Source organism: Salmo trutta, chromosome 36, assembly GCF_901001165.1.
Source record: "Salmo trutta chromosome 36, fSalTru1.1, whole genome shotgun sequence".
Classification (NCBI taxonomy): Eukaryota; Metazoa; Chordata; class Actinopteri; order Salmoniformes; family Salmonidae; genus Salmo; species Salmo trutta.
The window spans coordinates 15,759,927-15,775,048 of record NC_042992.1 but is presented as its reverse complement, the minus strand read 5'-3'; the positions used below and the strand labels follow the sequence as shown (position 1 = coordinate 15,775,048).

The 15,122-nt window shown below is 41.5% G+C and overlaps 1 protein-coding gene across 2 annotated transcripts in view; it reads left to right on the top strand.

The window, feature by feature from the left end:
- vps50 (VPS50 subunit of EARP/GARPII complex) overlaps positions 1–15,122 on the top strand; it is a 239,731-nt gene that overhangs the window by 155,515 nt on the left and 69,094 nt on the right. For both annotated transcript variants that reach the window (XM_029734820.1, XM_029734819.1), the window contains exons 19-21: positions 2,745–2,863; positions 4,811–4,920; positions 12,619–12,740. In XM_029734820.1, coding sequence (XP_029590680.1) covers positions 2,745–2,863; positions 4,811–4,920; positions 12,619–12,740 — 351 coding nt within the window. The remainder of the gene's footprint in view (positions 1–2,744; positions 2,864–4,810; positions 4,921–12,618; positions 12,741–15,122) is intronic.

Below are 15,122 nucleotides of genomic sequence, written 5' to 3'. Positions count from 1 at the left end.
CGTAGTTGTTACCTATTATACAATACAGGAGAAGCACTAGGCCTATATTCTGTATACTTTTTGTCATGCGGAATATGTGAGCACCAGCAGTTGTGTTGATAGGGGTAAGTTAAGGTTACTTCAATCAAAGGTGACGTACTCCATAGCTCTCTCTCTGCCACAATCATTGGTTAGTGTCCGTTGTCCATTATGCTCAGTATGGCTAGTCCAGTATGTACTTTAGAGTTCTGTTGCGTCTCTCCAGCAAAACGTTCTATCACCATCCACTGATCCTCCTTCATAACGCCTGCTGCCGTTCCATCATCTCACCAGGCATTATAGCTGTGATTAAGTCGCACATAATCATTTAGGGACGTTAAGTGGTTTATAGTCGCCCTAACTGTCACGCCTGAATTCACACCCGCTACAGTTGTTCTTTACGCTTTTATGCACTTGACATTTAATGATACTTAATATGAGCTGATGCTGTAATGAAAAATAAAGGGTACATTTATATGGGCGTTGGGTGTTTGGAGAACTCTGTTGTCTTGTTGTTGTCTTGAGTGGTAGCACACTGATATGAATGAAATAATAGGCTAGCTTTTATGAAGAGAAGCTTTTATGGTAATGTTCTTGAGTACAAGTGGACTGGAGTTGTTACATTTCAACACCAGTGTATAAAGCTATTATTTGTTGGGTTTCCGTTATCAGTTTGTTTTGTTCTGCCATTACAATCAGTTTGTGTTGTTCTGCCATTACAATCAGTTTGTGTTGTTCTGCCATTACAATCAGTTTGTGTTGTTATGCCATTACAATCAGTTTGTGTTGTTATGCCATTACAATCAGTTTGTTTTGTTCTGCCATTACAAACAGTTTGTGTTGTTATGCCATTACAATCAGTTTGTGTTGTTATGCCATTACAATCAGTTTGTTTTGTTATGCCATTACAATCAGTTTGTTTTGTTATGCCATTACAATCAGTTTGTGTTGTTCTGCCATTACAATCAGTTTGTGTTGTTCTGCCATTACAATCAGTTTGTTTTGTTCTGCCATTACAATCAGTTTGTTTTGTTCTGCCATTACAATCAGTTTGTTTTGTTCTGCCATTACAATCAGTTTGTTTTGTTCTGCCATTACAATCAGTTTGTTTTGTTCTGCCATTACAATCAGTTTGTTTTGTTCTGCCATTACAATCAGTTTGTTTTGTTCTGCCATTACAATCAGTTTGTTTTGTTCTGCCATTACAATCAGTTTGTTTTGTTCTGCCATTACAATCAGTTTGTTTTGTTCTGCCATTACAATCAGTTTGTGTTGTTCTGCCATTACAATCAGTTTGTTTTGTTCTGCCATTACAATCAGTTTGTTTTTGTCTTAATTCTAATACCAATGTACCTTGAGGAGAAAAAAATATTATCAAAAGGGATTAGTCAAATCCAAAATGGTTATTTTCTTGTTAATACGTATTCATAGCCTGAAACTTGTTTTCATTATGAACTGATAAAGCTCAATCGAAGGAATTATTTCCCGCTAGATTGGGATCAAATTGAGAAAGTGAGTTTACACAAGCTGCTATCTGCCTCACCACCGATTCTACTTGTTCTCTTTGAACTTCAGGTAGAACAGCAATATTGTGCCAACATGTTATTCCCACCATACAGAGAGAGAGCTGTATACCTTATAGGATTCACTCTCAACTTTAGAGAGAGAGCTGTATACCTTATAGGATTCACTCTCAGCTTTAGAGAGAGAGCTGTATACCTTATAGGATTCACTCTCAGCTTTAGAGAGAGAGCTGTATACCTTATAGGATTCACTCTCAACTTTAGAGAGAGAGCTGTATACCTTATAGGATTCACTCTCAACTTTAGAGAGAGAGCTGTATACCTTATAGGATTCACTCTCAACTTTATATTTTCACAATGGCATTTCGATTACCTGACATTACCGGTTGCTGTTATTTCAGCTGAGGGAGGAGAACAATAAGAATATCTTCTCATCATGTTGTAATGAGGCCTTAACTAAACAGTTTATTAAGGGGAACTTGATTGAACTGTTTCTTAAGGGGAACTTGACTGAACTGTTTCTTAAGGGGAACTTGACTGAACTGTTTCTTAAGGGGAACTTGACTGAACTGTTTTTTAAGGGGAACTTGACTGAACTGTTTTTTAAGGGGAACTTGACTGAGCTGTTTTTTAAGGGGAACTTGACTGAGCTGTTTTTTAAGGGGAACTTGACTGAACTGTTTTTTAAGGGGAACTTGACTGAACTGTTTTAAGGGAACTGACCTGTTTATTAAGGGAACTGAACTGTTTCTTAAGGGAACTTGACTGTTTAAGGGAAAGGTATTGTTACTGGTAGAGTATTGTGGGTGTCTCTGAGAGTCCCCAAACCTGTCACTCTAGTCCCATTCTAAGCAGTTCACCCTTCCCTTTCAATGGCTCAGTTGGTTTGAGCATGGTGCTGGTTTGCAGTGCAACACCAGAGTTGTGGGTTTGATTTAAGCTCGGGTAAAGTGTGTTACTGTTACTATCACTTTGGATAAAAGCATCTAAAATGATAAACTTTTCATCATTTATAACTCTTTTCTGAATGACCATATTGTTACTGTTATTTCCCCTCTACGGTATGAGTCTGATGAGTTGGTGAAGTATACCAGGACTACGACAGTGATAAAAGCATCTAAATGATCATATTTTTATTACATATAAACCTTTTTCTAAATGGCCATATTTGAAGGATATTGTTACTATTCTTCCCCTCTGCAGTATGAGTCCGATGAGCTGGAGAAGTGTGTGTACCAGGACTATGACAGCGACAGTGATGTCCCTGATGAACTCAAGCAGGACTACGTGGACGAGCAGACCGGAGACGTCCCTCTCAAGAGGTTAGTTCAAAAGTCACGACGTGATGATGTCATACCCGTGACCTCACTGGTCAAGTTCTCAAGTACTATGCCAGTAGTTAATGTATGATGAACAACTATAATTGGAAAGATGCGTACACTATTTACATAATGTAGGAGTGAGCAGCTACAAATATCTCTGAGGCGGTTATTCTAAATATGTAGGCAAAACATGAATTTTAATTGCAGCCGTTTCAACAATACACTGAGAAAAAAACAATTGTCGTTGTTTTTTTCTGTGTATTGTTGAAATGGCTGCAATTCAAATGAATGTATTGGCTACATATTTAGAATAACAGCCTCAGAGGTATTTGTAGCTGCTCACTCCTACATAACCCATCAAAGTTGGAACAATTGCATGAAGTCCTTTTTCTACATAATGAACAATTCTTTTACCCTCCCCTCACTGATTAACACTCAAATCCCATGATAAACACATAGGCAATCATTATCCCTCTTTGGTGGAGAAATGAATTAACACACTGAAGGAGGCAGTTTATACCCATGTGAATGTATTCTTAAATCTTCATCTTCTATAGTATTTCAAGTGTTTGGATGAAGCCGTTTTGTAGCAGATCATTAAAATGCATTACTGTACCTCCCACTGGAAGAGCTACTCGTGGGCGCTTTAGTTTTATGTTATGCAAATTGTCACCATTTTAGTAGCGGCATTTTTGCGGTTGTTATTATTTAAGGCCTCTTCCTAAACTGGTGTGATGTGTGTCGTAAATCACAATCACAATTAGCAAGGCTCATCATGGTTTCATGGAGTTATGAATGTTTAATGCCCCTCCTCCCTTTCATTGTTCACGCACGCACGCGTACACACACACACATTGTTCTCCTGCTAACAGAGTGGAGTGGAGGGGAGATTATTTCTGCAGTAAATCAGTGAGCAGACTGTGTATGAGACTACGTGCTACGATACGGCAGCTAATTGTGTGATATTGCCAGATGTGCAGCAGAGTGCAAAAACCACATTGTTTACTTATTCAACAGCTCTTCATTAGGAACGGATGTTGGATGTAGGAAGTAATGAATTGATAATGTTCATAGACATGACACACTTATTGATTTCCATACATGTTGTACAGATGTAGGATCTTAATTTGAGCCAGGTTGCTACAGCGGAGCAGGAGAATAATCCTGCAGCTACAGGAAATGTGAATTATGTGGATAAAAATTAATATACATTTTTGTGGGGGTTGATAGATTTTTCGTAAGGGAAAATGAAGTCTGTAATTTCAAAGTGGAAATCACAAACTTCAAAAGCCTTTTTAAACCTCAAATCCAAAGTTCTCATGCAACAGGGTGATCAAATTTAGATCCTACATCTGTATGGTGAGAGCCTTGGGTTAACTTCATGCTGCAGCAGCTAATGGGGATCCTTAATAAATACAATACTGTACATGGTGCCTGCAGAGTCTGCATTCACCCTGTTGTGTTGTACTGAGCTAAGCCTCTAACACGCTCATTTCCCAATCTATCAGAAGGAATCGCTGGCTAATTGAAGGGCTGCTGGAAGTTGACATCCAGGTCCAGGAATTAGAGATGTACTAATGAATGGTGGTAGATGACGTTTAATCGTTAGTCGGAGGGAAGGTTCTGTAAGATTAGCGGTTCACCACCGCCCCAACCCTGGAGTCGTTTTAGCTGTGTCTTTGGCCCCTCTCTTGTGTCACGCCTCTTAATTGATCAATTACAAATATTTTATGAATGAATGTCTGGGCTCAACCAACGAGCTTTAGGGTTATGAACCTGAACAACTGTCTGTGTCTGGGCCTCGGTTATCACCGAGCCTCGGTTATGAACCTGAACCGCTGTCTTGAACATCACCATGTCATCATTTAGTTTCTTGTCTGGCCCGCCTGACCAGCAAGCATTGGCCTTGTTATCCCGCCCACACACCTCTCCTCTCTCCCTAATCAGTGCGTCAAGGGAGACTCTGCGCAGCCGGAAGAAGTCCGACTACAGCCTAAACAAAGGCTCCAACGCTCCCATCCTGACCAACACAACCCTCAACGTGATCCGACTGGTCGGTGAGTAATCTTTTCCTTCTGTTCCTCTCCTCTGTTCCTCTCCTTTCACCTCCCAGAAACATCCAATACAGTAAGTGATGACGGTGGTGACCCCTTTTTCGCCGCAGAGACCTTGATAACCTTGATAATGGCACCAATTAACAAGCTAAATGCATATTAAGAATGTGAGGATCCAGGACCCTGTTCCCAAGGCTACCTGCCATCATTAGCCTGTTGTAATCCCCTGCCTAATAACAGATTTTTTTTTTATGGTCCGGCCACCTTTTTGCATCACCTGCAGTTGAAGGCATTAACTTTAATCAAATCGCATTTTAATGGGAAAAAACATTCATTGCTACAGAATGTAGTAATTTTATGTCAAAACGCATATCAAATTAGATTTTGTTTTACTACAATGTAAAAACAATTTAAACTGAGCCATGTTGGTTTAAAAAGCTGACTCTTCCAAATGAAAAAGTGATCAATTTTTCATTTGGAAGAGTCAGCTTTTTAAACTAACATGGCACAGTTTAAATTGTTTTTACATGTGACATTTAATTTCTTAAGCGCAATTTAAACCTCTGTTTGACGTCAGTTGTGACGTGTCTGGGCCGCGCCGTCAATTTGGCTTCCTTCGCAAATTGAAACCCCTCCTTTTGATTTATTTTAATCGGAGAAGTAGAAATGTAATTATGATAAGCAAGGTAGTTAAGGATCCTAGTTAAAGAAATCTCAAATTTTTTCAAAGGTATTAAACGACTTTCTGAATGACCAGCGCAGTTCACTTACAATGTGGTACATTTTATTCAACCAACAGATGTTCTAGCATTTCAGATGCATAATAGTACATGTATAATTTAAAACATAGTAAGTAAAATAGAAAAGTTAGAGCACATGAAATCAAACTTTTTCCTCTTCACTCTATCTGGAAAAAATCCTCATCTGGGTTGTACTGTAGCGTTCACTGAAAGATAAAGTGAGAAAGTGCCGGTCTAAGCTCAAAGTCGAGTGGCTATTTCATCAGTTCTGATTCAATGGTAACCTTGTTACAGCCCTGTGCTTTGTAGCTATTCGTTTTATGAAATTTTTCTCAAATGAAATTCCATCCCCTCAGAGTACATGTAAATGCTCCATTGGCAAGGCAAATTATTATGATAAACCCTCCACCCCTCCTCAAGGATACTATTCCATTATGATTGACTTAAAACATCAGAGATTACATTACTATGGGAGTCTGTGGGACCTAATGTTACCCCAGCTCCATTGTTGCCTGCTTGAGTTGGATATGATGAGCGGTTAATACCCTTTACGTTCCAGGAGATCTTATAGAGGTCGGAGAATAAAATAGAGTAAGTCAGTCGTTTCATCACATTCTTCTTGTGTTTTCATTTGGTGCAGTGCTGATGTGAAACATCCTGTCAAATGTTTGGCATTCTGATCACATTTATATCAATCTGAACTAGGGATGCACGATATATCGGTGAACATAGTGGAATCGGACGATATTAGCTAAAAATACCAACATCGGTATCTGACCGATGTCTAGTTTAACGCCAATGTTAAAAACCGATGTCATAGCTACCGTGCACACCTATATAACGTAGGTACAGGACGTAATGATGCCACGTAAAATGTTGCACTACACGTGCAACACAGCATTCCTAACCTAGCCCACAATGTCTGCTGTGTGGATCGACCAGTCAGCAAGTCGAGCAGTCATTTGAAAGAGTAAGAACATTTCAGCAAGACAACTCAAGGGCGAAATCCATTAATGCCAAGATAATGGAATTCATTGCCCTTGACAATCAACCGTTCTCTGTCGTGGGTGATGTTGGCTTTAGCTGACTGGTCGAGCACCGGTACTGTCGTGGAAATATTCCGTCAATCATATTTCTCAAATATCGAAGCCTGTGAGTTCAAATAGACTTTTATTACATCATAATAAAAGCCGAGCTAGTTCATGAAAACTACTTTCCAGTCTTGGCACATACTTCTTATACATTTTTCCTCCTTACGTCACACCCCTGTGGCTCAGTTGGTAGAGCATGGTGTTTGCAACGCCAGGGTTGTGGGTTCGTTTCCCACGGGGGGCCAGCACAGAAAAAAAAAAAAAAATATGAAATGTATGCATTCACTACTGTAAGTCGCTCTGGATAAGAGCATCTGCTAAATGACTAAAATGTAAATGTAAATGTAACTCCTCTTAATGACTCATCCCCTCTGGCATTTAGCCACCGTTATCTTATTGCCTTGCACTGAGTTTAGTTTGGTTTCATATTAGGGCATGGAAACTGTAGAGCCACACCGATAGTTAAAAAATACAGACAGGTACTCGCCTTAAGACAGGTGCATGAATGTAGGACCATAGCAACAGTCCTTGGCACTTTACAGAAATAACCAGACTTGTCATCCTGCTAACTCCTCTGAAAGGGACACCCATGTTCTGGAAATGTCCCAAAAGATGTAACCATAGCAATAGTACATATTAGGCCATAACACCGTTACAAATATAAACAGTCATGTCCACTCCCCAGACAGGTGCATGTCTAATGGTGTCTAATGATCCAGAGCACATATAGAGAGCACTAGTTTTACTGACTATCCTGAAATGTGTAATGGCCACACATGTTCTGGAAAATTCTCAATAGTACACACTACCAAGTGCGCTATTTTTCAGACGTTGCCCTACTGGAGTTAATCAGTAATAGCGTCACTGATATTAGCTTCACGACATACAGTTGAAGTCAGAAGTTTACATACACCTTAGCCAAATACATTTAAACTCAGTTTTTCACAATTCCTGACATTTAATTCCAGTAAGAATTCCCTGTCTTCGGTCAGTTAGGATCACCACTTTATTTTAAGAATGTGAAATGTCAGAATAATAGTAGAGAGAATGATTTATTTCTGATTTTATTTCTTTCATCACATTCCCAGTGGGTCAGAAGTTTACATACACTCAATTAGTATTTGGTAGCATTGCCTTTAAATTGTTAAACTTGGGTCAAATGTTTCAGTTAGCCTCCCACAAGCTTCCCACAATAAGTTGGGTGAATTTTGGCCCATTCCTCCTAACAGAGCTGGTGCAACTGAGTCAGGTTTGTAGGCCTCCTTGCTCGCACACACTTTTTCAGTTCTGCCCACAAATGTTCTATGAGATTGAGGTCAGGGCTTTGTGATGGCCACTCCAATACCTTGACTTTGTTGTCCTTAAGCCATTTTGCCACAACTTTGGAAGTATGCTTGGGGTCATTGTCCATTTGGAAGACCCATTTGCGACCAAGCTTTAACTTCCTGACTGATGTCTTGAGATGTTGCTTCAATATATACACATAATTTTCTCTGCTCATGATGCCATCTATTTTGTGAAGTGCACCAGTCCCTCCTGCAGCAAAGCACCACCACAACATGATGCTGCCACTCCCGTGCTTCACGGTTGGGATGGTGTTCTTCGGCTTGCAAGCATCCCCCTTTTTCCTCCAAACATAACGATTGTTATCATGGCCAAACAGTTTTATTTTTGTTTCACCAGACCAGAGGACATTTCTCTAAAAATTATGATCTTTTTTCCCATGTGCAGTTGCAAACCGGAGTCTGGCTTTTTTATGGCGGTTTTGGAGCAGTGGCTTCTTCCTTGCTGAGCAGTCTTTCAGGTTATGTCGATATAGGACTCGTTTAACTGTGGATATAGATACTTTTGTACCTGTTTCCTCCAGCATCTTCACAAGGTCCTTTGCTGTTGTTCTGGGATTGATTTGTACTTTTCGCACCAAAGTACGTCCATCTCTAGGAGACAGAACGTGTCTCCTTCCTGAGCGGTATGACAGCTGCGTGGTCCCATGGTGTTTCGACTTGCGTACTATTGTTTGTACAGATGAACGTGGTACCTTCAGGCATTTGGAAATTGCTCCCAAGGATGAACCAGACTTGTGGAGGTCTAAGCTGATTTCTTTTAATTTTCCCATGATGTCGATCAAAGAGGCACTGAGTTTGAAGGTAGGACTTGAAATACATCCTCAGGTACACCTCTGATTGACTCAAATTATATCAATTAGCCTATCAGAAGCTTGTAAAGCCATGACATAATTTTCTGGAATTTTCCAAGCTGTTTAAAGGCAGTCAACTTAGTGTATGTAAACTTCTGACCCACTGGAATTGTGATACGGTGAATTATAAGTGAAATAATCTGTCTGTTAACAATTGTTGGGAAAATTACTTTACAAACTATAGTTTAACAAGAAATTTGTGGATTGTTTGAAAAATGAGTTTTAATGACTCCAACCTAAGTGTATGTAAACTTCCTACTTCAACTGTACATACTATGGAATGCCGTTTGGGTCTTTGAGTGTCAAAAAAGATACAGTAGCACTGTTAAAGCTGTAAAAAAAAAATCTGCAAACAAGCAAACACCGGTCACAAATGATGTTTACACAATACTACGTTGGTAATAAAGCATATTTTGTTCGACCGCAACTTCTGGGGTAGCTAGCTTTAGCTTTAGCATTTTTTTCCTAGGTTGCCACTTGTTGTTCGCCCGTTGAAATTGAACTTCAGTTCATGAAGATAAATAGCTAGCCAGCTACTTAACCCTGTTGCCCAAAACTAACATTATAAGCAGCCAGCTAGCTTCATCTGGCTTGTGAGGATCGACCAGACCGAGTTAAGAATTAGGCACAATAGTGGAATTTGCGGTTTGCCTTCAAAATAAAGTATGTCATTGACAGTGATGCAAATGAATACAAATAGTAGAATTATGCCATACTATTTTGAAGGCTAACTGCAAAGTCCACTATTGTGGCTAATCCTTATTGTGGCTAGTTTAACATAGATGGTCCGACCACCAAATCAAATTTTATTTGTCACATACACATGGTTAGCAGATGTTAATGCGAGTGTTGCGAAATGCCTGTGCTTCTAGTTCCGACCATGCAGTAATATCTAACAAGTAATCTAACCTAACAATTTCACAACAACTACCTTATACACACAAGTGTAAAGGAATGAATAAGAATATGTACATAAAAATATATGAATGAGTGATGACCGAACGGCAAAGGCAAGATGCAGTAGATGGTAACAGTACAGCATATACATATGAGATGAGTAATGTAGGGTATGTAAAGTGGCATTATATAAAGTGGCATTGTTTAAAGTGGCTAGTGATACATTTATTACATAATTTTTTTCATTATTAAAGTCGCTAGAGATGAGTCAGTATGTTGGCAGCAGCCACTCAATGTTAGTGATGGCTGTTTAACAGTCTGATGGCCTTGAGATAGAAGCTGTTTTTCAGTCTCTCGGTCCCAGCTTTGATGCACCTGTACTGACCTCGCCTTCTGGATGATAGCGGTGTGAACAGGCAGTGGCTCGGGTGGTTGTTGTCCTTGATGATCTTTTTGGTCTTCCTGTGACATTAGGTGGTGTAGGTGTCCTGGAGGGCAGGTAGTTTGCCCCCGGTGATGCGTTGTGCAGACCTCACTACCCTCTGGAGAGCCTTCCGGTTGTGGGCGGAGCAGTTGCCGTACCAGGCGGTGATACAGCCCAACAGGATGCTCTCGATTGTGCATCTGTAAAGGTTTGTGAGTGTTTTTGGTGACGAGCTGAATTTCTTCAGCCTCCTGAGGTTGAAGAGGCGCTGCTGCCCCTTCTTCACCACGCTGTCTGTGTGGGTGGACCATTTCAGTTTGTATGTGATGTGTACGCCGAGGAACTTAAAACTTTCCACCTTCTCCACTACTGTCCCGTCGATGTGGATAGGGGGCTGCTCCCTCTGCTGTTTCCTGAAGTCCACGATCATCTCCTTTGTTTTGTTGGCATTGAGTGTGAGGTTATTTTCCTGACACCACACTCCGAGGGCCCTCACCTCCTTCCTGTCGGCCGTCTCGTCGTTGTTGGGAATCAAGCCTACCACTGTAGCGTTGTCTGCAAACTTGATGCTTGAGTTGGAGGCGTGCATGGCCACGCAATCATGGGTGAATAGGGAGTAGAGGAGAGGGATGAGAACGCACCCTTCTGGGGCCCCAGTGTTGAGGATCAGCAGGGAGGAGATGTTGTTGCCTACCCTCACCACCTGGGGGCGGCCCGTCAGGAAGTCCAGGACCCAGTTGCTCTGGGTGGGGTCGAGACCCAGGGTCTCAAGCTTAATGATGAGTTTGGAGGGTATTATGGTGTTGAATGCTGAGCTGTAATCGATGAACAGCATTCTTACATAGGTATTCCTCTTGTCCAGATGGGTTAGGGCAGAGTGCAGTGTGATTGCGATTGCGTCGTCTGTGGACCTATTGGGGCGGTAAGCAAATTGGAGTGGGTCTACGGTGTCAGGTAGGGTGGAGGTGATATGGTCCTTGACTAGTCTCTCAAAGCACTTCATGATGACGGAGGTGAGTGCTACGGGGCGATAGTCATTTAGCTCAGTTACCTTCGCTTTCTTGGGAACAGGAACAATGATGGCCCTCTTGAAGCATGTGGGAACAGCAGACTGGGATAAGGCTTGATTGAATATGTCCGTAAATTAATAAAATAATCAAATAAGAACTGTTTTATAAATTAGGGTTATTTTAGATGATGACACCTAGCTATATAGTTAGCTAGGTAAGTATAGGTACTGAAACAGTCATTTTGCTATGTTTTTGGGGAAGAACATTGTTTGCATCCATCAGCTAACTAGCTTTTTTTATGACCAGCACTGTAGGTGCACGAGACAACTTTACCAGCATTATAGCATACGCATCGATGAATCGTTGTGACATATGGAATACTACTGATAGTGTAATCAATGTGTAATAACTACTTAAAAAATGTATGAACTCGTTAAATTATTATGTGACGTGCAGTCATATTCAGGTCTTGATTGGTTAAGAAGCTTATTTCACATGTCAAATAGTGTTATTTGACGTATCTTTTTTGCCCCTCAAAGACCCAAACGGCGTTCCGTAGAAATCCTGGTTGAGAATGAAACGACTGAACAAATTAACGAAACAGCACAGCGTGTGTGTGTGTGTGTGTGTGTGTGTGTGTGTGTGTGTGTGTGTGTGTGTGTGTGTGTGTGTGTGTGTGTGTGTGTGTGTAACCTTTATTTAACTAAGCAAGTCAGTTAAGAACATATTCTTATTTACAATGAAGGCCCGGATGACGCTTGGCCAATTGTGTGCCGCCCTATGGGACTCCCAATCACTGCCGGATGTGATACAGCCTGGATTCGAACCAGGGACTGTAGCGACGCCTTTTGCACTGAGATGCAGTGCTTTAGACCGCTGCGTCCGTGTGTGTGTGTTAACTATTTAACTGTAGTAGAATGCTTAAAAGGCCACAAAAATGTTTAATATCGTTATCGGGTTTTTTGGCAAGGAAAATATTGGATATCAGTATCGGCCAGAAATGTCATATCGCTGCATCACTAATCTGACCATGTACTGTTAATGGGACAGAGGATATTTGATGAAATGTTAGATTCAAACATTTAGATTTGTTCTATTCACGTCCTAAAAAAAGATGTCACTATTGAATATGTTGCTTTTGTCACTTTTTCCGATCAGGGATATGAAAGATAAACGCTGAATTACCAAGTATCTAATATTCCATCCCCAGGAGTTTTTGAGCTTTGAGCATTTTTGTTTTGCATTTCTGTTGGTAATTGTTCAACTGATATAAACTGTTTTGTCATTTAACATATAATGACGTGTAATAATATAAATGCCATTTCTAATCTCTCCCATACAGGGAAGTACATACAGATGATGAACATTCTGAAACCAATAGCCTTTGATGTCATCCACTGTGTTTCCCAGCTGTTTGATTACTACCTGTATGCTGTCTACACCTTCTTCGGCCGCAATGATATGGTACGGAAAAGGACCTAATGGTGCCCAGATTAAGCCTTGACTATTCAACTATTTCAATGGAGATTATTAATTGAGCATGCTTTTTAGTTCAGGACTAGGCTTAATCTGTGTCCGAGAAACCGGCCCTGGGGGGAGACATATTACTGAACTTGACAGGCTTACGTTATGTTCATTAGTGTCCACAATGTGTTCTATCATTCTCATATGCTATTTTATATATTATTTACCAATGAATTATCTGTATGTGGGCACTGCTTCTGGGTTTCGTACACAAATCACTCATGGGAAATGGTCATGGGGCTGTTGCTGAAATGACCTGAGATTGCTTTTCCCTTCTGTTGATCCAATGTCTAAGAGCTGTTTTAGTGCTTCTAATGGAGTTGAAATGAATAAGGGTTTTCAGCACAAGTCACCCTCCTTGAAAACATTGCGTTGTTACAGATGTTTCCCAACTGTTCACTAAGATAAGGGACACTGAGGTGCTAACTGGTCGATTCACTAAGATAAGGGACACTGAGGTGCTAACTGGTCGATTCACTAAGATAAGGGACACTGAGGTGCTAACTGGTCGATTCACTAAGATAAGGGACACTGAGGTGCTAACTGGTCGATTCACTAAGATAAGGGACACTGAGGTGCTAACTGGTCGATTCACTAAGATAAGGGACACTGAGGTGCTAACTGGTTGATTCACTAAGATAAGGGACACTGAGGTGCTAACTGGTCGATTCACTAAGATAAGGGACACTGAGGTGCTAACTGGTCGATTCACTAAGATAAGGGACACTGAGGTGCTAACTGGTCGATTCACTAAGATAAGGGACACTGAGGTGCTAACTGGTCGATTCACTAAGATAAGGGACACTGAGGTGCTAACTGGTCGATTCACTAAGATAAGGGACACTGAGGTGCTAACTGGTCGATTCACTAAGATAAGGGACACTGAGGTGCTAACTGGTCGATTCACTAAGATAAGGGACACTGAGGTGCTAATTGGTCGATTCACTAAGATAAGGGACACTGAGGTGCTAATTGGTCGATTCACTAAGATAAGGGACACTGAGGTGCTAACTGGTCTGTATTAGGCTTCAGTACTGTATCCCTTCAGGTGACACTTCTCTTCCTCTCACCGTTTGTCTCTTCTAACGGACAGGGCCCGCAGAGTGACAGGGCCCGCAGAGTGACAGGGCGCGCAGAGTGACAGGGCGCGCAGAGTGACAGGGCGCGCAGAGTGACAGGGCCCGCAGAGTGACAGGGCGCGCAGAGTGACAGGGCGCGCAGAGTGACAGGGCCCGCAGAGTGACAGGGCCCGCAGAGTGACAGGGCCCGCAGAGTGACAGGGCCCGCAGAGTGACAGGGCCCGCAGAGTGACAGGGCCCGCAGAGTGACAGGGCGCGCAGAGTGACAGGGCCCGCAGAGTGACAGGGCGCGCAGAGTGACAGGGCAAGTTTTCTGCCTCTGTCAGAACAATGGGACTGGTACGAAACCAGTATTGCGATACCAGTTAGTATAGGGGCAAAGAAACAAAACACGAAGCAGATTTCATTTCTTTAGGAAAACAGGCCTAATGTTGGAAACATTATGTTGTCATCCAGTAGCATGTGTTTATTTTCCAAGCTATAGCACACAATATTTTACATACACCATGTTTTTAAAGGACCAAAGAGTTTGGTCTGCTTTTTTTGCCATGGAAAAAATATTGTGATACTGGTATCATCACAAAACAACATTGTTTCGTTGTCACGTTAAAACTCTGAGGCTATTTTAGTGGCTAAACAAAGAGCTTGGTGTGCTTGCAACTGTGTGACTGGTAAACCCCAGGGGAGTTGCTAATGATGTCAACAAAATGGCTGTCACATGCCAGAGTGGATGAGGCTCTGCTGCTGCTCTGCTTCCTGGGTCCTGACTGGCTCCTCAGCGGGTCCAGGGAGCGTACTGGTGATTAGGACAGGAGAACAGTCACATGGCACCTAGACAGGGTTCCGTTCCCTTTTTACCTTCTATTGGCCTGTCTGTCTTTCTCTTCTCCTCTCTCTCTTTCTCTTCTCTCTATCGCGCCCTCTTTCTCTGTATTTCTCTTCTTTCTCTCTCTGTTTCTTTCTGTCTCCCCATCTTTCTTCCTTTCGTTTTCCTCTCTCCTTTTCGTTCCTCCTCTCTCTCTGTCTTTCCATCTCTGTTTCATCCTCCATTTCTCACATTCTCTCCCACTGTCTCTCTTCCTGCCTCTCACTCTGCTCTGCCTCGTTAGTTTCCAGTTCAATATGGCTCTCATTCAAAGACACCCACACTCAAATGCTAATGCTTTATGAATATTTACAACCCCCCTCGGAAATTGCTATGCACGTATAGGCTGTTATTGTGACCTATGGAAAGCTTATTATA